Below are 27,340 nucleotides of genomic sequence, written 5' to 3'. Positions count from 1 at the left end.
ATCTGGTGAATTGGATCAGACAGCTTCGCTCGCCTGTCCTTTCAGGAAACAACAATTCTCTCTTCATATTAATGACTGTCTAAACTTGCTGTGAACAAGATTATGTGTTACAAGATTGTGAGTTACAGAGTCTAGGACAGCTGTCACCGTCATGGGCTGCCAGTGCAGACAGGGATTGGGGTCACTGAGCTGTGCATCAGAGAAGGACACGAGTTTGTACAGCCTCCTGTGGGGTAGAAATGTCCACACGGTGAATTCGGATCTGCTGGTACATCGGGAGTCTGAAAGGGAAAGGGAATAGGGAAGGGGCTGAGCAGAGAGTTTTAACAGGGGAACCTGTTCAGGGGTGGAGGGGTACAGGAGCTGTCTGATAGATTGTTTTAATTGTTTTTTTATAATCTGACAGATGGTGACTGAGGAAGAAGCTTGTTGAGGGAGGATACCCGGAGGCAAGCAGCTCAGACACAGAATCAGGAATTGAATTGAATTGACTTTATTTCTTACATCCATGAGGAGTAAAAATCTTTACGTTACGTCTCCATCTAAATGTGCAATGTGCAATCATAGTAATTTATAATAATTTATAATAAATAAAAAAGACAATGTAATATAGAGTACACTCAGATCAGCGTGAGTTAATCAGTCTGACGGCCTGGTGGAAGAAGCTGTCCCGGAGCCTGTTGGTCCTGGCTTTTATGTTGCGGTACCGCTTCCCGGATGGTATCAGGAGAGTGACAGTGATGTGATTTCCTGTGTCACAGGTACAGACAGTCGTCTCAAGTGAGGAGTTTGTGTGGAGATGCAGCTTCCCTGGAGGTGGAGGAAAGAGGACACACCAACAGGTGGAACCAGCTGTGGGAAGACATGGTTTGTCAGGTCTGACGATGAGCTGAATGTACCATAACCTTCAGACTGAATCAGAAAACCATTCTGAGGGTATTTGAAATGTTAGAATCAGGGGAGATGTGACCACATGTGTAGAGGGCAGGGGTTGTGTCTCCATCAGACCCTCAGTGAGATGGTTCAAGTTACAATGTGCAGGGATGAAAGCAGAATGTTTGGGGCTGGATTTAATCACTGATTCTGACAGTGAGAGGGTTAGTTTTGCTGTAAGGAAGCAACATTAATGGAAGACGACACAGGAACTTCATCAATTGCCAGTTGTTTGGCAGAAGTGACCAATTTGTATGTTACCTCGACAGAAACAGATTTTCCCAGTGGTGACAAAGGGGTTCAGTCTCGTTTATTTCAAGTTGGAGAGGGGTGTGGAGTTTTGAAATCAATGCCTTGTGGTGCCACCATCATTAATTTGTCATGTCCGGAGTGGTGGATTACACAGCACGGAAACAGGTCTTTGGCTGGCCATACCTGTTCTGACCATCCACTCACTGTCTACACTGGTCCCATTTATCAGCACTCGGTTCATAGCTGATGGAGACACAACCCCTGCCCTCTACACATGTGGTCACATCTCCCCTGATTCTAACATTTCAAATATCTTGACAGTTTCAATGCTCACCCACTTCGTAAATGTTGTGAAGGGACCTGTCTCCACCACCACCTCGGGCAGCGTGTTCCAGATTTCAGCTACCCTCTGAGTGAAAAATCTCTTCCTCAGATCCCTCTAAACCTCTTCATCCTCTGTTTAAATCTGTGCCCTCTGATCAGTGACACCTCTGTCCCAGGATTGTGTGCGATATGGACTACAGTGAGGCCTTTGAGAAGGTTCAGCATGGTAAGTTGCTGTGGAAAGTTAGATCACATGGGATCCAGGGAGAGCTGGCTAACTGGATGCAGTTGTCTTGATGGTAGGAAGCAGAGAGTAATGGTGGGAGGCCGTTTATTGGACTCAAGGCCCGGCCTAGGTGGGTTCCCCAGCGTTACACCCCATTGCTATCATTATTCATTGATATGTAATTATATTTGCATTTACACAGTTTGATGAATTCTCTGCTCTACTTGATCTTTCATTGATCCTGTTTCTATTCTATAGATTTGCTAAGTGTTCCTGTAGGAAAAAGTATCTCAGGGTTGTATGTGGTGACATATGTACTCTGATAATAAAATTTACTTTGAGCTTTGAACATTGCTACTTGTCATCTCGATCAATAATTTGGTTGAGAATGTACAGGGTATGGATAGTAGGTTTGCAGCAAGTAAGTTTAAACAAGTACTTTTTCTGAAAGATATTAAGTATAAACTCTCCGCTCTGTTTCCCTCTCCACACTTGACCACCCCTCCCCTTACTGTCCTCCCTCTCACCTCCATATTGGACATAAGTTCAGGGTGAAAGTGAATACTTTTAGCGGAGTCTGAAGGGGAATTCTTCACTCAGAGGTTGGTGGGAGTGTGGAATGAGCTGCCAGTGGAAGAGGTGGATGTGGGTCTAATTGAGACACTAAAGAGAAATTTGAGTGATGACATGGATGGGAGGTGTATGGAGGCTATGGTGCAGGTAGTTGGAACTAGGCAGTAAAAACAAAAGGTCAGCATTGACTAGAAGGGCTGAAGGGCCTGTTTCAGTGCTGCTGGGCTCTGTGACTCTAATAATATTCTGATTTGTAATTTCCACAGTCAGTGCTTTGCTGCTAATGACTGAACCCAGAAATTTACCCAAGCAAGAATTGAAAGACTCTTAGCTGACTACAAACAGCATTTACAAGCTGTGATACTTGCCAAAGGGGGTGTTACTAAGTACTGACCATGCAGGGGGCCTTTTTCCTTTTTCATTATTTTGAAACTGTAAAAGATGGAAATAAAAATGTAACCTTGCTTAAAATATTAAAGAAATGTGCCATGTTTAACTTTATGCCTTTTGGAAATCAGGTCATCTTTTACTCACTTAGCTATTCACAGTAACAGAAATTTAACCAGGGGTGCCCACACATTTGCATGCCACTGTATATATCCTGTGCCTTCTAAATTGCTTCCAGAAATTCCTGCCATTGCTGCTCTGTTTTCATCCCTGCCCGTGTTCTTTTCAAATCAATTTTGACCAATTTTTCTCTCATACCGCTCTAATTCTCTTTATTCCACATCTGACTTTAGTTTCTCCTTCTGCAATGTCAGGGTGAATTTGATCATATTAATATCACTTGCCTCTAAGGGTTCTTTGAATTTAAGTGACACAATTAATTCTGGTTCATTACAAGACCCAAATAATTCTGGTTCATTACAACACCCAATCCGGAATAACTGATCCCCAAGTGGTCTCAACCCTGAACTGCTCTAAAAAAGCATCTTGTAGGCATTCTAGGAATTCCTCCTCTTGAGACCAACACCATCCTAATTTTCCTAATCACCCGCATGACAATCCCCCATGACTATTGTAACATTGCCCTTTCGGCACGCACTTTCTATCTCCCATTGTAATTTGTGGATCACATACTCACTACTGTTTGGAGGTCTCTATACAATTCCCATCAAGGATTTTTTTTTACATTTGCCATTCCTTAATTCTACCCACAGATTCTACAGTTTCCAACCCTATGCCACCTCTTTCTAATGATTTTATTTAATATTTTACCAACAGATCCACACAACCCCACTACCAGCTTGTTCTTTCAAGAAGCATGAAAGTATCTGATAAGCAGTCGTGATAAGAAAGTTAGGCCAGAAAACTTAAATGAGAGGCCAACTCAGAAAAATGAATCTTCACTATGGAAGAAAACATTAACCAGTGGAATGAGTACGACCCTCCATGGGAGACATCCCAATGATCTGAGCAGATGAGATGGTGACAAGGAAGCATCGAGCACCTGACTGAGTGTTGGAGACCTCTTCCCAGAAACAGAGGGTTTCCTAGCAGAAATATAGGTTTCCCCCGCCATCCGAAGGTACAGCGTTCCTATGAAATGGTTCGTAAGCCGAAAGTCGTAAAGCGAAGAAGCCATTACCATTTATTTATATGGGAAAATTTTGTGAGCGTTTGCAGACCCAAAAACAACCTACCAAATCATGCCAAATAACACATAAAACCTAAAATAACAGTAACATATAGTAAAAGCAGGAATGATATGATAAATACACAGCCTATATAAAGTAGAAATACTTTTCCACTATCATTGCCGGCACTGTTCTCCGTAGCGAAAATCTCACACAAGCGCTCTCGGCAGAAAATCTCATGCAAGCGCTGTTGGCAAGAACACTCTCTCTGGTAACCTGTAAGCTACGAAGCTGCCAAATCATACCAAATAACACGTAAAAATACACAGCCCATATAAAGTAGAAATAATGTCTGTACAGTTTGGTATCACTTACCAGAATCGGGACAGCGCCGAGCACACTGATGGTGTTGTGTTAGGCTGAGTCGTCGCAGGTTGGGATGGTGCAGTGGCCCCCACACTCTGGGCCGCCGACCGATATATTGCCGCGAAGAATGCAGCAGTAGCCGGGAGGCATCTAGCACATCTTTAAGAAAAAAAGCCGAAATAAACATGCAAATTAATTAGGTGCCGCCCGACACATAATTAATTAGCATGTTTATTTTGGCTTTTTTCTTAAAGGTGTGTTGTGTGCCTCCCGGCTACCGCTGCATTCTCCGCGAATCACTATCTATACGCGGTCTGGGGGTTGGGGTGATGGGACATTGGGGTGTCGTCTGTTTCCATCAGGCAGGCAGCTCATCTTCTCCTATGTCTGCCCGCCTCGATGTCGAAGGTCAAGGTTTGTCGTCTGCTGTGGCTGATGTGGAAGGCTTGCTTGGCTGCTGAGCCTCGCACCTTTTTAGATCATACAGTTCTTTGTAAGCACTCAAATCATCCTGCAAATATCCCCTGAACCAACGTACCCTTTCAAAATTAAAGTCCCTAGGGTTACAACCATTGCTCTCATTATTTATTGACATTTAATTATTTAGTGGTCTCAACCACGAGCTGCTCTAAAAAACCATCTTGTAGGCATTCTAGGAATTCCTCCTCTTGAGACCAACACCATCCTAATTTTCCTAATCACCTGCATGACAATCCCCCATGACTATTGTAACATTGCCCTTTTGTCACGCACTTTCTATCTCCCATTGTAATTTGTGGACCACATACTCACTACTGTTTGGGGGTCTCTATAGAAATCCCATCAGGGATTTTTTTTTTGACATTTGCTGTTCCTTAATTCTACCCACAGATTCTACACCTTCCAACCCTACGCCACTTCTTTATAATGATTTTATTTAATATTTTACTAATAGATCCACACAACCCCACTACCAGCTTGTTCTTTCAAGAAGCATATAAGTATCTGGGAAACAAGAGGACCTGCAGATGTTAGAAATCTATAGAACTACACACAAAGTGCTGGAGGAGTTCAGCATGTCAGGCAGCATCTATGGATGGGAATCAACATTTCAGGCCAAGACCCTTCATCGGGACTCTTGATATCCATGTATCTGGAATATCAACAAGCAAAGAAAATAGAAAGTAGTGCGAAATAGGGAAAACCTTTGACAAAATTTAGCTGAAGGCTTAAAAAAATCTGCCAAACAGCTCAATAGTTAACAAATACAACAAAGACAATAAACACTTTCATCAATACCAACACTGACTTTTTTTAATGAAAATATCTTGGTCCCATTTCAATCAGTAAAATTTAAAGATAAATAAGAACTGAAACGATATTTACGCTCAAACCCACTTAGATTAACACTACCTTGGACAGGAGCTAGAGAAGTAACACACATGAAAAAAAATCACACAAAGGTCAGATAAAACTTCTAAGTATATATTTTCATCAAAAATGAACAGAATTCAGCACTCCAGGTGTGTGTATGCAATCGTGATAAGAAATACAGACCAGAAAACTTCAATGAGAGGTCAACTCAGAGAAATGAATCATCACTATGGAAGAAAACATTAACCAGTGGAATGAGTACGACCCTCCATGGGAGACATCCCAATGATCTGAGCAGACGGGATGTTGACAAGGAAGCATCGAGCACCTGACTGAGAGTTGGAGACCTCTTCCCAGAAACAGAGGGGTTCTTTGCAGAAATATAGGACAAGCTGGTTAACAATATGAAAAAAAAATCGAAAATACATGAAATACACACAAACACGGTGGGAGGAGAAGATGGCGGCACGCCGGCGTGTGCACAGCCCTCCGGTGAAAAATGATATTGTATCTGTTAAATAGGGGCCGTGGACAACTCTGATTTGATGGAGAGGAACGTGAAAGCACAGAGGAACATCTGGAGAAATTTATGAAATGCCCATTTGCTGCTGTCATTACTGTGTGGTCGGGAATCTTTCGGAGGGTAGGCCTCAAAATCCCCGGCGTTGCCTGCTTTTGCCGACCGAGAAGGAGGTCGAATCGTTCGGACAGAGATGGCGCTCAGTACTCGGTGTCAGAGAGCTGATCAGAGCTCGAAGTTTTCGGTTGACTCAGAGTCAGATTGTGGTCGACATAGCAGGGAGAGTTTTTCTTCCTTCTCTCATCTGCGTGAGATGTGGGACATTTGAGAAACTTTGAACTTTACTGTGCTCACTGATTTCTTCATCAAGTTATGGTATTGTTACACTCTTTGTAACTATATGTTATAATTATGTGGTTTTGTCAGTTTTTTCAGTCTTGGTTTGTCCTGTGTTTTGTGATATCACACCGGAGGAAATAATGTATCATTTCTTAATGCATGCATTACTAAATGACAATAAAAGAGGACTTCGTGTCTTCATAATCATATAATAACAAGGCAGTAAGTGCAGAAAATGCCAAGAGAAACCAGACACAATCCAACACATTCCAGGAACCTGCAGCAGTTTAACTCAATCTGATTACTTGCAAAGGTACAATCAAATGGCAAATAATATTCACAAAAATCTTGCTTGAAAATACAAACTCATGAAGGCCCTCCATCACTTCATAAAGGCATCACATTTCAAGCCTGATCCAGTTCAGAGTCAAAATATTACAAATTATATGATAATCAATACATTATTTCAGATAGGACAATCCATAATAACCATCCGGATATAATATTACAGGATAAACAAGCAGGAACAACTCCCTCAACAGATAAAACCATTCTCCACACACACGTTCCTCAACCAGTGGAGCACCTCACCACAGGCATTGTTTGTGTGATCAGTCAGACAACTGAAAGATTTTCGCTCTCAGTCAGCTTCCAAATGTTGTTACTCTGTCATGCGTTGCCACGCCCCGCTGCTGATTCCCTTCTCCTCATCACACGTTCTTAACCCGACCGTCGTCAAGATCCCCAAACTCTGCCCTGTGCAGACCTGCCTCTGGTTTCTGACCCTGTTTCATTGAACATCCAACGGATGGTTTCCCATTCTGCTTTCAGTCTTTAGAGGACAGTGGTGTTTTCTAACAACCCTTTAGAAGCAGGAAAAATGACCCACAATGTGGAAATGAGTCGTCATTACGGAGGTTAACGACCAATGTCATTCTTCCTCAGCCCAGAGATTTCAGGGCGAAGAACATCTCAGACAGAACTGCAGTCAGCTCGGCTTCTTCAGTCTGCAGAAAATTCAAGGGAAACCTCTTCACCCACAGAGTGGTGACTGTTCGGAACCCATAAGCACAGGGAGAGCGAAAGATGAACAACAGGGCAGGATTTAAATTGACCGTCATGGAACTGAATCACTGGCAGGGTCCAGCTGGCCTGAGTTGATTCTCTACTGTACACTAGGTGTGTTATAAATTCACCAAGTACCAGAGACAGAGTTTAAAATAAACTGATTTATTTGTCTCAGATCCAGAATATTAAACTCCAGTTCCACTAAAGGTGAATATGCAGCAGAAGAAACTCCTCCCATGCCCAGTGACCAGGGTGCAGAACTGGGTGTGGTGAGCATCAGCAATAATTGCAGAGTTCAGCACCGACAGTCACTCTCGAAATTGCATTCAGCAACTGTGATGGACAAATATCCAGCATGCAGCTTATTGAAACTTTCTCCCCAGTGTGAACCCGGCAGTGTGTCACAAGTGTAACATACTGTAAGGTTCCACTGCTAATGTAATGGCCTCTGTGCAGTGTTTCACTGCTGAGGTAAAGGTTTCTCTGTAGCAGCAATGTTTAGGTTATGACTGGAGATAACAGGGTTTTGGAGTGCGGGGCTATCCAATGAGAGAAATGTTCTTTCTTGTGAGTCTGGAAGAGGGATTTTCGTGGTCTTTTGTTGTGGAGAGATGAGAAGATGCAAATGGAGAGAGTGGGCCCTTTTTTTTTGTTTACTTCACTAACCATATAGAACCATAAAACACTACCACACAGAATCAGGCCTTTTGGCCCTTCTTGGCTCTGCCGAACCATTTTTCTGCCTAGTCCCACTGACCTGCACCTGGACCAATTTACCACATTATCATCCAGATCATTGATATAGATGACAAATAACAATGGACCCAGCACTGATCCCTGTGGCACACCACAAGTCACAGGCCTCCACTCAGAGAAGCAATCCTCTCCTACCACTCTCTGGCTTCTTCCATTGAGCCAATGTCTAATCCAATTTACCACCTCTCCATGTATACCGAGCAACTGAATTTTCCTAACTAACCTCCCATGTGGGATCTTGTCAAAGGCCTTACTGGAGTCCATGTACACAATATCCACTGCCTTCCCTTCATCCACTTTCCTGGTAACCTCCTCGAAAAACTCTAACAGATTGGTTAAACATGACCTACCACGCACAAAGCCATGTTGACTCTCCCTAATAAGTCCCTGTCTATCCAAATACTTGTAGATCCTATCTTTTAGTACTCCTTCCAATAACTTACCTACTACCGTCGTCAAACTTACCGGCCTATAATTTTCCAGATTACTTTTAGATCCTTTTTTAAACAACGGAACAACATGAGCCATCCTCCAATCCTCCGGCACCTCACCCGTAGATGCCGACATTTTAAATACATCTGCCAGGGCCCCTGCAATTTCAACACCAGTCTCCTTCAAGATCAGAGGGAACACCCTGTCAGGTTCTGGGGATTTATCCACTCTAATTTGCCTCAAGATAGCAAGCACCTCCTCCTTTTCAATCTGTACAGTTTCCATGATCTCACTACTTGTTTCCCTTAATTCGATAGACTTCATGCCAGTTTTCTTAGTAAATACAGACGCAAAAAACCCATTTAAGATCTCCCCCATTTCTTTTGGCTTCACACATAGCCGACTACTCTGATCTTCAAGAGGACCAATTTTATCCCTTTCAATCCTTTCACTCTTAATATACCTGTAAAAGCTCTTTGGATTATCCTTCAGCTTGACTGCCAAGGCAACCTCATGTCTTCTTTTAGCCCTCCTGATTTCTTTCTTAGTTTTTTTTGCACTTTTTATACTCCTCTAGCACCTTATTTGCTCCCTGTTTCCTATATGTGTCATACAACTCTCTCTTCTTCTTTATCAGAGCTCCAATATCCCTTGAGAACCAAGGTTCCTTATTCCTATTCACTTTGCCTTTAATCCTGACAGGAACATATAAACTCTGCACTCTCAAAAATTTCTCCTTTGAAGGCTTCCCACTTACCAATCACATCCTTGCCAGAGAACAAACTGTCCCAATCCATGCTTTTTGGATCCTTTCTCATTTCTTCAAATTTCGCCTTTTTCCAGTTTAGAACCTCAAACCGAGTACCAGATCTATCTTTATCAATGATCAAGTTGAAACTACTGGCGTTATGATCACTGGAACCAAAGTGCTCCCCTACACACTTCCGTCGCCAGTCCTAACTCATTTCCGAATGGGAGATCTAATATTGCATCCTCTCTAGTTGGTACCTCCATATATTGATTTAGAAAACTTTCCAGAACACATATTACAAGCTCTAACCTGTCTAGACCTTTAACAGTATGGGAGACCCAATCAGTATGTGGAAAATTAAAATCCCCTACTATCACTAACTTTTGCTTCCTGCAGTTGTCTATCTCTCTGCAGATATGCTCCTCCAATTCTCGTTGACTACTGGGTGGTCTGTAATACAATCCCACTAATGTGGCCATACCTTTCCTGTTTTTCAGTTCCACCCATATGGACTCAGGAGACAAGCCCTCTAATCTGTCCTGTCTGAGCACTGCTGTAACATTTTCCTGACTAGCAATGCTACCACCTGCACCCCCCACCACCTTTCATTCCTCTGCCTCTATCATGTCTGAAACATCAGAACCCTGGAACATTAAGCTGCCAGTCCTATCCCTCCTGCAGCCAAGTTTCACTAATTGCTATAATGTCGTCATTCCATGTGTCAATCCATGCCCTCAGCTCGTCTGCCTTCCACACAATACTCCTTGCATTGAAATAGACACACCTCAGAAGATTGTTTCCACCATTCACAACCATTCTATTTGTGGCTTTGCATGAGCTTTTAACATCATTTATTTTCACCCCCGCTCCACTATCTGCTCTGGCACTCTGGTTCCCATCCCCCTGCAAACCTAGCTTAAACCCTCCCCAATAGCACTAACAAACCTCCCCGCAAGGATACCGGTCCCCTTGTAGTTCAGGTGTAACCCGTCTCTCTTGTACAGGTCCCACCTGCCCCAGAAGAGATCCCAATGATCCTGAAATCTGAAACCCTGCCCCCTACACCAGTTCCTCAGCCTCAGTCAAAGTAAGAATTATAAAGCTCAATCGTTTAATCAGATATTGTCTACTGTTTATTATTTCCGGGTACTGATTTGTAACAGGGGACACATCACGCAGCATCCACCCAAACGAGATTTCTTAAGTTTGGCCGGGCAGGGGGGCTATCACCCCCTATATTAATCTGCTAGCTGAAGCGAGAGTTACATAAGGTTAGATGACTGAGTGAATCGCTTCCCACATTCACAGCAGGGGAACGGCCTCTCCCCAGTGTGAACTCAGTGATGCACATTTGGTTGATTTGGTTGAGAGAATCTCTTCCCAATGTCTGAACAGGTGAATGGCCTCTCCCCAGTGTGAAGTCGCTGGTGTCTCAGTAGGTGGGATGACCGACTGAATCCCTTCCCACAGTCTGAGCAGGTGAATGGCCTCTCCTCAGTGTGAACTGACGTGTGTACCAGTAGGTCGGATGACCGAGTGAATCCCTTCCCACAGTCTGAGCATTTGAACGGCCTCTCCCCAGTATGAACTGACGTGTGTACCAGTAGGTCGGATGACCGAGTGAATCCCTTCCCACAGTCTGAGCAGGTGAACGGCTTCTCACCGGTGTGAAATCGCTGATGTCCCTTCAGTTCAGATGACGAAGTGAATCCCTTCCCACAGTCCGAGCAGGTGAACGGCCGCTCCCCAGTGTGAAATCGCTGATGTATCTTCAGTTGAGATGACGAACTGAATCCCTTCCCACAGTCTGAGCAAGTGAATGGCCTCTCTCCAGTGTGAACTCTCTGATGTAGCTTCAGTTTAGATGAGCAAGTAAATCCCTTCCCACAGTCCGGGCAGGTGAACGGCCGCTCCCCGGTGTGAACTGACTGGTGTCTCAGTAGGGCGGATGACCGAGTGAATCCCTTCCCACAGTCTGAGCAGGTGAACAGCTGCTCTCCAGTGTGAACTCGCTGGTGAGCCATTAGGTCAGATGACCTAGTGAATCCTTCCCCACAAATTCAGCAGATTACCAACATCTGCCCAGTGTGAACTGACTGGTGTGTCCACAGGTGGGAAGACCGACTGAATCCCTTCTCACACACAGAACAAGTGAAGGGCCTCGTCCCAGTGTGAACTTGCTAATGTACCTTCAGTTGAGATGACCGACTGAATCCATTCCCACAGTCTGAGCAGATGAATGGCCTCTCCCCTGTGTAAAATGACAGGCGTGCCAGTCAGTCAGATGATCGAGTGAATCCCTCCCCACAGTCTGAGCAGGAAGGATGATAGAGTGAATTCCTTGCTCCTCTTCTTAAGTATCTGGACAGAGACAGCAAAACTGGCGTGTTGTGCTCAAGATTGCTGCAGACAAATTCCTTGTCGTGTTTAACCTGTAAAAATATTTACAAAATCCATCAATGGGTGTACGACAACGTTTCAGAAGAGATGAATTGAGTTGTCAAGGTGTGATCTGGCATCACACTGTTACTGTGAAGTTCAACCCAAGCTGGAGAGAGAAATCATCTTCTCACTGGTCACAGTGCTGGTATCTGGAATGACCATCAAACTCTCTGATGCTCTTCCTGTCTCAATAAGAATGGGGAATTTCTGCCATCTCCAATCTGTGACCTGCTCAGTCTGACTCTCTCCATTGGTATTATTCCCTCTTCCCACTGAGCTGCATGGGTGCCTGGCCCCACAGTAACTGAAACACTCTCACACAAATAGCTGGCAGTGCATTCCACGCACCCACCACTCGCTGTGTAAAAAACTTACCCCTGACATCCCCTCGGTATCTATTTCCAATTACCTTAAAACTCTGCCCCCTTGTGTTAGCCATTTCAGCCCTGGCAGAAAACCTCTGGCTATCCACACAATCAATGCCCCTCATCATCCTATACCCCTAAAAAAGGCTCTAAACATAAACAAGGAAATTATATATTGAAGATTTGTTCGAAGTATACAAAATTATAAGGGTATAGATAGGGTAAATGCAAGCAGCTCTTTCCACTGAGGTTGGGTGGGATGACAACTGGAGGCCATGGGTGAAAATTTAACGGGAACATTTGGAAAATCTCTTTACTGAAATGGTCGTGAGCGTGTGGAATGAAATGCCAGCACAAGTGGTGAATATGAGCTCGGTTTCACCATTTCGAAGAGGTTTGGATGGAAGCCTGGATGGTAGGGGTACGGAGGGCAATGGTCCCAGAGCAGGTGGTTGCATTGGACAGCTTAAATGTTTTTTTGGCATTGAATAGATGGGCCAAATAGCCTGTTTCAGAACTGAACTTCTCCATGTTTCCATGACGGAGAAGCTGGCCAAACTTGTTTGGAAAGGAAAAGGTCGGAGTGACAACTGAGCAGCAATGGCTGGAGTTTCTGGGAGCAATTCAGGAGCTGAGTGATTGATACATCCCAAAGAAATGGAAGCATTGGAAAGGCAGGAGGACACAACCGTGTCTGAAATGAGAAGCCAAAGCCAACATAAAAGCCAAAGAGAGGGCAAACAAAAGAGCAAACACTAACAGGGAATGGAGTTGCACAGTGTGAACTTGCTGATGTACCTTCAGTTGAGATTACTGACTGAATCCATTCCCACTGTCTGAGCAGGTGAATGGGTTCACCCCTGTGTAAAATGACGAGCGTGCCAGTCAGTCAGATGATCGAGTGAATCCCTTGCTCCACTTCTTAAATATCTGGACAGAGACAGCAAAACTAGCGTGTTGTGTTCAAGATTCCCGTAGACAAATTCCCTGTCATTTTTAACCTGTAAAAAGATTTACAAAATCCATCAATGGGTGCAGGACAACATTTCAGATGAGATCACTTGAGCTGTCAAGGTGTGATCTGGCATCACGCTGTTACAGTGAAGTTCAACCCAAGTTAGAGCAAGAAATCATCTTCTAACTGCGCACAGTGATGGTATCTGGAATGACCATCAAATTCTCTGATGTTCTTCCTGTCTCTATGAGAATGGGTTCAGAGGAGATGTGAGGGGTAAGTTTTGTTACGCAGAGAGTGCTGAGTGTGTGGAATGGGCTGCTGGCAACGGTGGCAGAGGTGGATACAATAGGGCCTTTTAAGAGACCCCTGGACAGGTATATGGAGCTCAGAAAATTAGAGGTAATTTCTCAGGTATGGACATATTCGGCACAGCTTTGTGGGCCAGAGAGCCCGTGTTATGGGGTAGTTTTTTTTTCTATGTTTCTACCATCCCCAATCTGTGACCTGGCTCAGTTTGACTCTCTCCATTGGTATTATTCCCTGTTCCCACTGAGCTGCATGGGTGCCTGGCCCCACAGTAACTGAAACACTCTCACACAAATAGCCTTTGTTAAAGTGCAGCTGGAATTTTCTTTTATGTATTATTAACTTTTCTTTTATGTATTATTAACTGCCACAGTTTTAACACCATATAAACAATTCCTGCTGAGATGAATGGTTGGTCCGCACAGCTAGTAAAAGGACTTAAAGTGAGTTTTTGTATTATTTCAGGTTCTTGTCACAGTCATAGAATAATACAATACAGAAACAGGCCCTTTGGCCCACCTGGTTGGTGCCGAGCTACTTAAACTTTCTACTGCCATACCCCTACCATCCAGGTACCTGTACAAACCTCTGAAATGTTCAACTTGAGCTTGCAGGCACCAGGTGTGCTGGCTGCTCATTCCACACCTGGATGACAGTCAGTGTGAAGACGTTTCCCCTCATGTTCCCCTACCCTTTCACCTTTCACCCTTGACCCATGGCCTCTGGTTGTAGCCCACCCAATCCCAGTGGAGAAAGCCAGCTTGCATTTACCCTATCTATGCACCTCTGTCACAATCAAATCTCCCCTCAATCTTCCACATTCCAAGCAATAAAGTCCTGATCTGTTCAATCTTTCCCAATAATCCAAGTCCTCCAGACCTGGCAACATCCTTGTGAATTTTTTCTGAACTCTTTCAACCTCTTTTACATCTTTCCTGTAGGTAGGTGACCACAACTGCAAACAAGACTCCAAATTAGGCCTCACCAATGTCTTCTACAAGTCAACATAACATCCATAAGACCGGAAGAAGCTGCAGAAGATCGTGAACACGGCGCAGCGCATCACACAAACCAATCTTCCGTCCTTGGACTCACTTTACACCGCACACTGTCGGAGCAGTGCTGCCAGGATAATCAAGGACACGACCCACCCAGCCAACACACTTTTCGTCCCTCTTCCCTCCAGGAGAAGGTTCAGGAGCTTGAAGACTCGTACGGCCAGATTTGGGAACAGTTTCTTTCCAACTGTGTTTAACCAACACCCCCGACTCCCCACACTCGCACAAGCCAAACTTACCACTAGAATATTAGACCTCTGCTAGTTTAAATTCCTGAACTAACAAATCCCTTGTCACCGCTTTGACTTTCCTCTGCCAGGTAATTTCCCGACCCCGAGCAGTTTCTAAAGTGGCCCACCTGTTGTTATGCAGGATAGCATCAAGAGTACTCTGCGATGGCTATTTAACCTCATTCCCCTTCCTGACTCTCACCCAGTTTCCTGTGTCCTGCACCTTGGGTGTAACTCACCTCTCTTCATGTTATATCTATCAACCCCTCCAACTCCTGGATGATCCGGAATTCATCCATCTCAAGTTCCAACTCCTTAAAGTGCAGGGTTACAAGCTGCAGCTGGATGCACATCTTGTAGGTCAGTGGTCCCCAGCCACCGGGCCATGGACCGGTACCGGGCCGCGAGGCAACAATATGATTTGGCAATATGAGTCAGCTGCACCCTTCCTCATTCTCTATCATGCCCACTGCTCTGCTGAACTTGAACGCATGAGAGGTCAAACCGCACACGTCATCCATGTCAGCACGGGAAGAAGATCGACTCCTCGAGCTTGCAAATGATGGTGGGCTGAAAAGTACGTTTGACATAACATCTCTGCCGGCATTCCGGATCAAAGTCAAGGCTGAATATCTTGGGATAGCCACGAAAGCACGAAAAACGTTGATTCCATTTCCAACATATCTCTGCAAAGCGGGGTTTTCTGCAATGAAAACTAAATTGTGGAATAGACTGGACATAAGGAACTCCCTTCGAGTATCACTGTCTCCCATCACCCCTCAATGGCACCGTCTTGTTGCAGGGAAACAAGCCCAGGGCTCCCATTGATTCAGCGATATTGGTGTGTTGCAATGATTTTATATGTTCATACGGGGAAAATATGTGCTGTGTGTTTAATATCCAAACGTTACTTAAAATGTTATGATGACTTACAAGTGACTTATAATTGACTTATCACTATATAACAGTAATATAAAGTAAAAGCTGGAATGATACGATAAATACCCAGCCTATGTAAAGTAGAAATAATGTATGTACAGCGTAGTTTCACTGAACAGAATCGCCAAAAACGATTTGTAGAAAAAAAATCGGTACGTACACGCATGCACACACAAGTGCCCGTGCAAGGCTTCATGGTCATTGTAGTCTTTCTCAGAGTAAACACAACTTATTTGACTGCTATCCTTGTCCCTTTGTAACTCTACCCCGCCCCACCCCAGTCGGCCGGTCCACAAGAGTATTGTCAATAATAAACCAGTCTGCGGTGCAAAAAAGGTTGGGAACCCCTGTTGCAGGTGAGGGCATCAGGGACACTGGAGGTCTCCCCACCTTCCCACCAATGTCCCTTCTAATTGGTAATGACCAGTGTGCACAAAAATCTTGTACTGTGCATTTTTTCCACCCAGTGACAAAATGTGCACAGTGAATTTTATATAGAGAGGTATTCATTCTTACAGCTAGCAAATCACTGGCACTAAGAACTTTGATCTCCTTTGGGTTCGATTGGGTTCATCTGCACTCTCACACAACCTATCTCGTAGGCCTGTTAACGGGTAATGAAGGATTTTCTCACAAGAGCCTTTGCACACTGTCCAAGTGCACCCAGTGCTCCTGAACCCCAATCCTCCCAGTGCTCAGATACGGCGGCTGCTCGGGTAAAAGAGATCCACACAGGGAATACTGAGGATTATTCCGAGACAGGGAGGGAAGAATCCAATAAAACCCCAGAGTTAATGGCTCCACAAAGACAATTGCCCACCCAAATGCTGCCCAATCCACAAGCAGGACTGCCCTCAGTGATTCCTCTGTATGCACCCTGGAAGCCTTAAGAAATGATAATGATCATGAATCAGGCCCCAGATAGAAAAGAAAAACCAGTGCAGTTTGCTCAGTATGTCTGCAGTACTCTACAAATGCTTAAAGTGACCCCGCAAGATTTATTCTGTCTCTGCTGCACGATTCTCTGAGCTGAGGAGGGGGAAATGAAAGGCAGAATTGAGATACCAAACCTATCAGGAGTTACCAGTGGGAAACCATAATGAGAATGAACAGACAGACCGGATTATTCAAGCCTTGGAAAGGGCTCTCCGGCAACCTGTAAACATCACTAAAGTACTTGAATGCAAACCTAAGCCTGGGGAATCGGGACCAGACTATTGGGAGCGATTTGTGGCCTGCTACGGCACTTTCACAGGAGACCAAGCCTTTAATGATGGGAATCCGTCTGCCCAGTTTGATGTCTTACTGTTCCAATGCTTACCAACTAAGTTAGCCAACATGATTAAAACAAATAATATGGATTGGCCTGACAGTGAACAAAATCGAATGCGACGAGCTTTGACATACTATTGCGAGCCGACTTTCGAATCCTGATCAACCCCGAAGGGCACTAATATTAAAGGTGAATATGTTCAGCAGGGTGAAGGACGCGAGCAAGCTATATCTGGGGATCAGAAATGGGAACAAAAACCTACCAAGGGACAGGTGGGGACAACAATCCATAAAATTGACAAGCAAGGATGCTTCCTACCATGAGTACCACTCCTCGGGAAAAGCCCAATGTAATATTGCAAGTTGCTGGAATTCCAATTCTGTTTATGATTGATATGGGGACAACCACAACCACTCTCAACCAGGTATCGGAAAATAGTACTGGAAAAGGGATTCCAGCTATCAGATTCTACAATCACTCTGTCTGGGTTTGAAGGCACAGAACGTACGTATTCACGTACCCAGCCACTGAAGGTGGAATTCCAGGGGGACCCAGTGTGTGGTTTCATTTACAGTCACCACCAGTCTGAGGTGTAATCTAGCAGGGAGAGACTTGCTCTAACCATTGTAAGTCAAGATTCTCTGCACAGACAGGATAGCACTCTGGGACCTCTCCGAGGGAAGAAACTGGAGTTCCTTGCCTACACCCTGACGAAACAAGTCCCCAGCACCAAGGGAGACTGGCAAGACTCTGCCGCGGGCCAACTCCGATACTGGAAGGAGTCTGAGGTGAAGACGGGACATCTGGTAAGGCACACTTTTAATATTGACTGAACCCAAGATGTTATACCCCATCTCTGGGCAATTTCAGGCCATGAAGTCGGCCACACCAACTGCTCCCTATCCGGATCACCGTGAGAGAAGGACAGACTCTCCCACCCATTTCGCAACATCCCCTCAATCCCGAGGCAATATTTTATGAGGATGGAAGCTCTTTGTGAATCCAGCACGATATTCTGGCTATGCGATAGTGACGGACAGTGAAATAGTTGAGCAAGCCTCTTTTGAGGCAGCTGCCTCCACCCAGAAGGCTGAGCTGCTTGCTCCGACTCATGCCTGTATCCTTGCAACAGACAAAAGTGCGAACGTTTACACAGATTCCCGTTATGCATTTGGAGTTGTACATAAATAATCTTCCGGAAATTGTACATGACTACGGGCCAACTAACCAAAATTCTCCAAGCATTACATTCGCAGGTATGGCAGGCTTACAAGGAAGAGAACTACCCCACAGAGAGGAGTGACTATCCCACCACAGAACTTGGGAATTTTGTCCTGATCAAGAACTGGGATCGAGGGAAACTCGGACCTCGGTGGAGAGGACCACATCAGGAGTTACTGACCACTCCCACAGCTGTGAAACTGAAGGGGCAATCTCGGTGGATACATCGAACAGACAACAAACGTGTTACTGAAGGAACTGAGTAGAAGGACTCTCTTGGACTAAAGGAAAATGTATTGGTTGATAGTGGTGTTCGTGTTTACATCTTTGAGAGGGCTCACCCCAGAATCCGGGGGCCCCCATGTTAACACCTTTCTGTCACACCTATGCCAAACAGGTAGAAGTAGGGGCCTGCTGGGTTTGTGGTGAAATTCCCCAGCATGGTAAAACTATGATTCCAATGTCAGTAATCCCGCTCAACCAGACTGAGGAACTCTCAGACTGGGCTTTCTCAAATATCACCCGGGGAAGTGAGGTGAGGAACTGTGGTTCAGTCAGAGATGACTGTGGCTGTCAGTGTCTTGAGGGATGGTATCTCGGGCCCCCACCAAACAGAACTTCCTATACTGGGAAACATGCATCCTGGCCATACTTGCAGGTGCCCAACAGCGGAGAGGAATAACTGAGACTGAGCGATTTTGGATGATCGCTTTTCTCTCCTATGGAGTAGCCAGGAATTCATGAGAGAGAATCAATTTGGCTACAGCACTTGAGGAGCTGGCCACAATACTGCAGGGGCCCTGACAGAAACACAGGCCCAAGTAACAGAAATATCCACTGAAATGACTGCAATCTGGCAAACAGTCCTACAGAATCGTATGGCTTTAGGTTTTATCCTGGCTGAGAAAGGGGGAACCTGTGCTATTATTTACACAGAATGCTGCACCTATATCCCTCATGAATCTACTAACATTACATCCCTCTCCGAGCACACTGCCAAGGAGATTGACAGCATCAAGGAAGTAGGGCAGGATTTACACGGGTTCACCGAAGGGTCGAAATGGTGGTCTTCGAAGGTCTGTTCGGTAATATGTGGGGCGAGATATTGCATTATGGCCGAATAGTTGTACATATGATTGTTATCATTACTGATGTCTGCTGTTTTTACCCACTGATAAGTCAATGCTGTACTCGGTTACTTTCTCTGTAAAAAAAATACTGCTTTGTTGATGATGTAATGATGAAAAGGAGGGAATGATAAAGTATGTAAAAGGGTTAACACTTCGTTAAACAATAGCAGCTTGTTTTCTGAAAGAAACTGCTGATGATCAACAGATGTGCTGAGCCATGCTGAGCCATATTTCTTCTTGAGGGTAGCTAGCTGGGGTTTCAGGATGCTTATCTCCCTGTGCACTCATGTGTAGATATAGGACAGCTTCAGTCTGTTCTGTGTGTGTAAGCCATTATGACTATTTTGTAATTTGTCTTTAGGGGCTGTCATGTAGTAAATAACTTTGGCTCCAGCCTATCTTGTGTGGGGGGTATCTGGACAGATATACCTGTGGTGTAAGGGGAATTGTTAGTCAGTTACTGGATAGGGCAGGTACAGTCATAGACTGTTCCTGTTTGAGCGACGAACTGAGTAAGCCCCAGGTGCTTGGAAAAATGAGTTTGTACTTATACAGTCTCTGAGTGACTTTATCCGGATTCAACTTCCACAGAATGTGAGTGGTTTTAAAGGGCTGGGCTGCTGGAAACACATTACCAGACCTGGAGTGATTGTAACTGGGTCTGACAGAGGCATAACTGGTACTTCTGGGCACATTCAGTCTCACTCCAACTATTTCCTACCTTCCTTTGTACAGGTATGTAATGCCTAAAGGACCAGTGTTTGAGTAAATGAGACTCACCAAACTTTCTCCTGATGAATCACTGGATCCTCCAAATCAGATGGGTTCTCTCCAGTTAATGCTCAAAATCCTCGGGCTGGTTCAGATGTTGTTGTTCCCTCATTTGAGTCGTGGTTTGCTTCCAGTTGGGGTTTTCTTCCAATGAATCTCTCACCGCAGGTCTAACTGTAACACGAAAGGTAATGAAGCACATTAACAATAAAAAGGAGAACCAAACATTTCTGCTTAATGTTACTAAGAACAAAACTCAGAAAGCTAAACATTGAAGGCAGCTATAATGATCTCAGTGAACAATCTTTTATTGTCCCTCACACGTCACAAAACGATATGGCATAAGACATGGTGAGACATAAGAGACAGGAACAGAATTAGGTGATTCAATCCATCTTGTCTGCCCCACCACTCAACCATGGCTGAGTTTTATTCCAACCCCATATTCCTGCCTTCCTCCTGTAACCCTGAAGCTACTTAGCAATCATGAATATATTAATCTCTGTTATAAAATTACTCAAATGGCAGCCTCAACCAACCTCTGCGGCAACAAATTCCACAGATCAGATATCTTTAGGCCAAAAAATTTTCCTCATCTCAGTTTTAAAGGGAAACATTTTTATTCTGAGACTGTGCTGTCAGATCAGACTCTCTGTCTAATGGGGACATCCTCTCCATATCCACTGTGTCCAGGCTTTTCAGCATTCGGTAGGTTTACTTAACCATACATCCCTCCTCCAGCTGCTCGAAATTTCTGCTTCATTGCAGAAGCACGACCATCCATCCCCATCTGTAGAAGCACTAACCAAAGTCAAAGCCAAAACACCAACAGTTCCATATGCCTGGAATGTAGATCACAGGATTATAGCCGAAGCACCAACTCTCCCAGTACTCTTTGCTGCCAGTAAAATGCTGCAGTGTGTCAGCCAGTCACAGTTCAATAACTAGCATCTCCACACCAATGCACAACAGAACTGGTACCTGATGACCCTCTGGCATTCCAGCTAACAAAACCGATTCTGGAAATAACTCAGCAAGGCCAAATGTGCAAAAGAACACTTCACAATGAAGACAAAGGGTAAAAGAAAGATTGCTGATATATAACATTGAGGTGGTGGGATACAGGGTGGACCGAGGTTGACCCAGATGGTTGATGCATACCACTGAAGCGGGCGGCAGGAGACTAAACAGAGGTTGAACAAGATGGGCAGGGATGAGCACAAGGAACCAGGTGGGAGAAGGGATCAAGGACGATCACTGATACACAGATACTGAATTAATCGCACATAATAAAAGCTCATAAAATGACATAGTTAGAACAAACAATAAGAATTTTGGCATATGCCCTTTGACCCTCACCAAATTTTTATCAACACACCATAGAAAGTTTCCCACCCGGACTCTTCACACCTTGTATGGTAACTACTCTGCCTGTGACTGCGAGGAACAGCAGAGAACTTTGGATACAGATCAGCACATCACAGAAACCATTCTCTCCCCCTAGACTTCCCAGTCCCTCGGTAAAGTAGGCAGTGAAATCAAAGATCCCCAAAACCTGGGACGTTCTCCTTTCTCACCCACTCCAGTCGGGGAGAAGACACAAGATCCATAAAGCTTCAGGACAAATGCGAGGAGCCTCAGGAAATGAGGCGAGTTGGGGGAAGTTAACAGGACTCGGTGGCCAACATCAGATTTCCCCAACGCAACATGGAGGAAGCATCACCACCCATCCGGTGACTGAAGGACACACCATATGAATTTGCGTCACAAAGCGGAGGGTGGGGCAGATCTGCGGCACACAGCCTCACTGAAGCTGTTGGCAGGAATTCTGCGGAAATAGGCAGCCTGGGCTCCTGGTTTGGATCGTTCAATGCAGATTAAGTGAAGTCGACACATTTTTTGAAGAGCCCAGATAACTGGGTACTAAATGAGTAATTGGCTTTCGGTTCAGGGCTCACGGCCAACATCAGATCTCCCCGCTCGGGATCGGTCTCAATACACACCGATGGGAAAGTGATATCTTTGGCCCACAGACAGTGATCCCAACCCCTGGCACCCCGACCCAGGAGGCAAAGACACTTTCCCAATCCTGCAGATGATCCAGTCCAGTCCAGCACTGAGCGGAAAGGAAAACACGGCTCACCCGGAGACTGTGAGCATGCACAACGGGCTTGTTACATCTGTGGTTAAATGCGACGGGCAAATGGGATCACGTGACTGGTGGGGGTCTCCCATCAACCCAAGCAGAGCATTCCAGCTACTCACTACTCTGTGGAAAGAAACAAACTTGCCGCTCACATCCCCTCTCACCTTAAATGTGTTAGACATTTCAACCTCCAGGAAAAATATATTGTCTGTCCACTCTATCTATTCCTCTCGTAATCTTATAAACGTTCATCCAGTCTCAGCCCAGCCTGCGCCGCTCTGGAGAAAACAACACAAGTTTGTCCAACCTCTCGTTATAGCTGATGCCCTCTAATCTAGACAATATCCTGGTAAACCTCTTTTACACCCTCTACTATTATTCTGATATTTCACATTCTTAAAATAAAGTACTGATCCTAACTGACCGAAGACAGGGAATGTTTTCTTGGATTAAATGTCAGGAATTGTGTAAAACTGAGTATTTGGCTATGGTGTATGTAAACTTCTGACGTCAACAGCAGCCATTAATATAAAAAAGAAAATTTGCTAGCATATCAAACAGAAAAAATGGCAAATTTTCTGTTCTCATTGATGAATCAAAAAGCCTCAGCATTAAGACCGCACAAATAGTTAATTTGAAACGTGATAAGGAAGGGGATCCCCATTTTATGTTTTTAGATCTAATTGAACTGCCTGATCAGAAAGCTGCAACTATTGTTAAGCATCTTCTGAATTGTCTCAAGAACCATGGGTTTGATGACTCTTACTTGAAACAGAACCTTGTAGCATTTGCTAGTGATCAGGTGAACATAATGCCTGCTGTCAAATCTGGTGTTGCTACAATTCTCAAGGAACATAACCCTGATGTGACAAATTGGCGTAGTCTTAATAACATATTAGAACTTGCAGTAGGTGATTCAGTGAGAGAAGTTCATAGAATAAATCATTTTCAATCATTTATCAACAAATTCTACTCTGTTTACAGTAGATCACCTCTAAATCAAAAGGAACTGTCTGAATGTGCCTCTCAACTAGAACAACAAATTTGCGAAATAGGCCGTGTTCTGGGCACCAGGTGCGTGGCTAGCTCATTTCGAACAGTTTCAGCAGTGTGACAAAATTATGAAGCACTGTGTTTTCATTTTGAAAAAGCAATGAAGAATGAAACAGGATCTGGGAGTGAGAGAAAAACCTATGAAGGTCTGTTGAAAAGATTCTTCAGGACAGTTTCTATTGGACTGAGCTCTAACGTATGACACGTTGCATGAACTTGGTTTACTGTCAGAGTGTTTACAGAAACACACTACTACGACTGTTTATGCAGACAAACTGACCCAATGGATCAGAAGATCACTGCATGGACTGAAAGACCAACCTGGTACAAAAACTCTAGAAGCTCAAGAGGCAGTTGAAAAGGGGAAGTTTGGAGAAATTACCTTAACAAGCAACAACAAAATTGTCTCCATTAATTATCGACAGTTTCTTACTCGTCTTATAAACGACTTGCAGCATCTTATGTTCACAGCAACATCCTTGAAAGGTTCTCAAACTTCTAAAGCTCAAAGTATGTATTAATTCCCTGTTAAATGAAATGTGTGTCCTTGATAAAAGATAACTGGCCAGCTGAAATACCGCTTAATTTTTTTTTCAAGCTAAGTTGTATTTTATCATCATTTCGACCATAAACTGCTGGTACAGTACACAGTAAAAACGAGACAATGTTTCTCCAGGACCCTGGTGCTACATAAAACAACACAAAACTACACTAGACTATGTGAGACTGCACAAGGCTACCCTAGACTACATAAAAACAACATTAAAAAACTGCACTAGACTACAGCCCTGCACAGGACAACATAAAGTGTGCAAAAACAGTGCAGGGCAGTACAATAATTTATAAACAAGACAATAGGCACAGTAGCGGACAAATAACAATATAATAATAAATGATGTGAATGTCAGTCTAGACTCTGGGTATTGAGGAGTCTGATGGCTTGGGGGAAGAAGCTGTTACGCAGTCTTGTCGTGTGAGCCCGGATGCTTCGGTACCTTCTGCCTGATGGAGAATGATGGAGAAGCTGCAATATCATCTCTCTGTAAGAGGTTTAAGCTTTCTTCTTCCTCTGTAATAAATGCCTTCAGAGATTATGTGGAGGATCGTGGACGCCGCATCCCCCAAGATTTACGCCCATTACTGAGCTGTTCACAAGTTATTCCTATTAGTACTGCTGAGTATGAGAGAGGATTCAGTCACATCAACTTGAAAATAACAACAACACACTCAAGGACTCTCATAGATCATGTATCAGCACTTATGTTTGTTAAACGACACAGACCTCCTCTAGTTCAGTGGAATCTGAGCCGTATGTCACAACATGGCTGCAGTACCACAGATCAGCAGATGATACCAGGACAAGAGTTGCTTCAGACCCCCGAATACATATTACGCCTGACCCTTTAAGGAAATTATTTTGAAACTTCTCATTGGTGGCATTTGGTAAGTAGGTAATTACTTTTAAATTGGTAAAACACATGATTGGTGTCTTTTTCTTCACTTGCTTGATAATTATATTTTATGATAATTAGTGAGTGCAACTGAGTAATACTTTGTCATATTATTAAGTATTATATGTTTTATTGTACCAGTTATACACTGAAATGTACTGATAGGCTATACTATTGTTAATGTTTTAACTATCACTATATTTCTGTGGAGCTCTAGAATTGATATATTTCTTTCATCTCGGTTTACCATTATACCAGCGCCAAAGAAGAAGAATGTGGGCTGCCTTGAGGACTATTGCCCGGTAGCACTTACATCGACAGTGATGAAATGCTTTGGGAGGTTGGTTATGACTGAAATAAACTCCCGCCTCAGCAAGGACCTGAACCCACTGCAATTTGCCTGTCATCACAATAGGTCAACGGCAGATGCAATCCCCACGGCTCTTCACACGGTTTTAGACCACCTGGACAACACAAGCATCTACGTCAGGCTGCTGTTCATCGACTACAGCTCTGCATTTAATACCATCATTCCCACAATCCTAATTGAGAAGTTGCAGAACCTGGGCCTCTGTAATTGTATTCTCATCTTCCTAACCAGAAGAACACAGTCTGTGCAGATTGGTAATAACATATCCTCTTCGCTGACGATCAACACTGGCGCACCTCAGGGGTGTGTGCTTAGCCCACTGCTCTACTCCCTGTATGCACATGACTGTGTGGCTAGACACAGCTCAAATACCATTGAGAAATTTACTGACAATACAACCATTGTTGGTCGATTCTCAGGTGGTGATGAGGGGGCGTACAGGAGTGAGATATGCCAGCTAGTGGAATGGTGCCACAGCAACAACCTGGCACTCAATGTCAGTAAGACGAAAGCGCTGATTGTGGACTTCAGGAAGAGTAAGACGAGGGAACACGTACCAATCATCATAAGAGTGATCATAAGTGGAGAGAGTGAGTAGCTTTAAATTACTGGGCATCAAGATCCCTGAGGATCTAGCCTGGTCCCAGCATATTGACGTAGTCATAAAGAAGGTAAGACAGCAGCTATACTTTATTAGGAGTTTGAAGCGATTTGACATGACAGCAAACAAGCTCAAAATCCTCTATAGCTGCACTGTGGGGAGCATTTGGACAGGCTGCATCACTGTCTGGTATGGAGGGGCTACTGCACAGGACCGTGAGAAGCTGCAGAAGGTTGTAAATCTAGTCAGCTCCATCTTGGGTACTAACCTACAAAGTGTCCAGGGCATCTTTAGGAAACAGTGTCTCATAAAGGCAGCATCCATTATAAAGGACCTTCAGCACCCAGGGTATGCCCTTTTCTCACTGTTACCATCAGGTAGGAGACACAGAAGCCTGAAGGCACACACTCAGCGATTCAGGAACAGCTTCTTCCCCTCTGCCATCCGACTCCTGAATGGACTTTGAAAGCTTTGGACACTACCTCACTTTTTAATATACATCATTTCTGTTTTTACACATTTTTAACAATCTATTCATTATGCATAATGATTTACTTTTTTATTTCTTATGTTTTAATTTATTTATTATCTATGCCAGAATATGTATTTATGTATTGCATTGAACTGCTGTTGCTGAGTCAAACAAATTTCATGTCAATTGCCTGTGATAATAAACCTGATTTTGACATAACAATATAGAGAGAGAGAGAGAGAGAGAGAGAGAGATAGATAGATAGATAGATAGATAGATAGATAGAGAGATAGAGATTGATTGATTGATTGAGATTGATTGATTTTGTCAGCTCCGGCACCTAAAACAATTAGCACTGCACCCCTGCTGAAAGGACATCCCACTTTCTAACAACCGCCCCCTTTCAGGCCTAGGGTCCCACATCTTTCCGACCACTCACCCCACACCCACAGTCCACCCGTAACCTCTACCCACACACAGACAGATCCCCTTCACCCCAAACCCCTTCCCAGCCTGGGAACCACAACTGACTGATCCCACAGCCCGGGCTCGGACGCAAAGCTAAAACCGGGGCTGCGGGACCGGAGAGCCCGGAGCCTGCAGCCGTCCGGCAGAACTCGGTCCCGGCCCTTTCCAACTGCAGCAAATCCCCAATTTACACAAACTCCATTACTCACCTCCCCGATAGCAGAACCGCCGGCGACAACTGTGCTGGGCACCGGGCCGACGTTCAGCAGGATATTCGCCGCAGCACCACCCGTGGACGGAGGTCCGTGCAGCGCCGCCGGTGGCCGGAGGTCAATGCAGCGCCACCAGTGGCCGGAGGTCCGTGCAGCGCCACCAGTGGCCGGAGGTCCGTGCAGCGCCACCAGTAGCCGGAGGTCCATGCAGCGCCGCCGGCGGCCGGAGGTTCATGCAGCGCCACCAATAGCCGGAGGTCCATGCAGCGCCGCCGGCGGCCGGAGGTCCATGCAGCTCCGCCGGTGGCCGGAGGTCCGTGCAGCGCCGCCGGTGGCCGGAGGTCCATGCAGCGCCACCAGTAGCCGGAGGTTCATGCAGCGCCGCCGGTGGCCGGAGGTCCGTG

At 44.7% G+C, this 27,340-nt stretch overlaps 1 protein-coding gene across 1 annotated transcript in view; it reads right to left on the bottom strand.

Moving 5' to 3' along the window:
* LOC140206847 (uncharacterized) overlaps window positions 1-27,016 on the bottom strand; it is a 69,082-nt gene extending 42,066 nt beyond the window's left edge. Inside the window, exons 1-4 of the mRNA XM_072275096.1 lie at window positions 26,934-27,016; window positions 20,173-20,337; window positions 13,076-13,278; window positions 10,830-11,902 (exon numbers count right to left, since the gene is read on the bottom strand). Coding sequence (XP_072131197.1) covers window positions 10,830-11,494 — 665 coding nt within the window. The 5' untranslated portion in view covers window positions 11,495-11,902; window positions 13,076-13,278; window positions 20,173-20,337; window positions 26,934-27,016. The remainder of the gene's footprint in view (window positions 1-10,829; window positions 11,903-13,075; window positions 13,279-20,172; window positions 20,338-26,933) is intronic.
* Between the last annotated feature and the right edge of the window lie 324 nt (window positions 27,017-27,340).

The sequence above is a fragment of the Mobula birostris genome, chromosome 13 (assembly GCF_030028105.1).
Source record: "Mobula birostris isolate sMobBir1 chromosome 13, sMobBir1.hap1, whole genome shotgun sequence".
Taxonomy (NCBI): domain Eukaryota; kingdom Metazoa; phylum Chordata; class Chondrichthyes; order Myliobatiformes; family Myliobatidae; genus Mobula; species Mobula birostris.
This window is presented reverse-complemented; position numbering and strand designations above follow the sequence as displayed.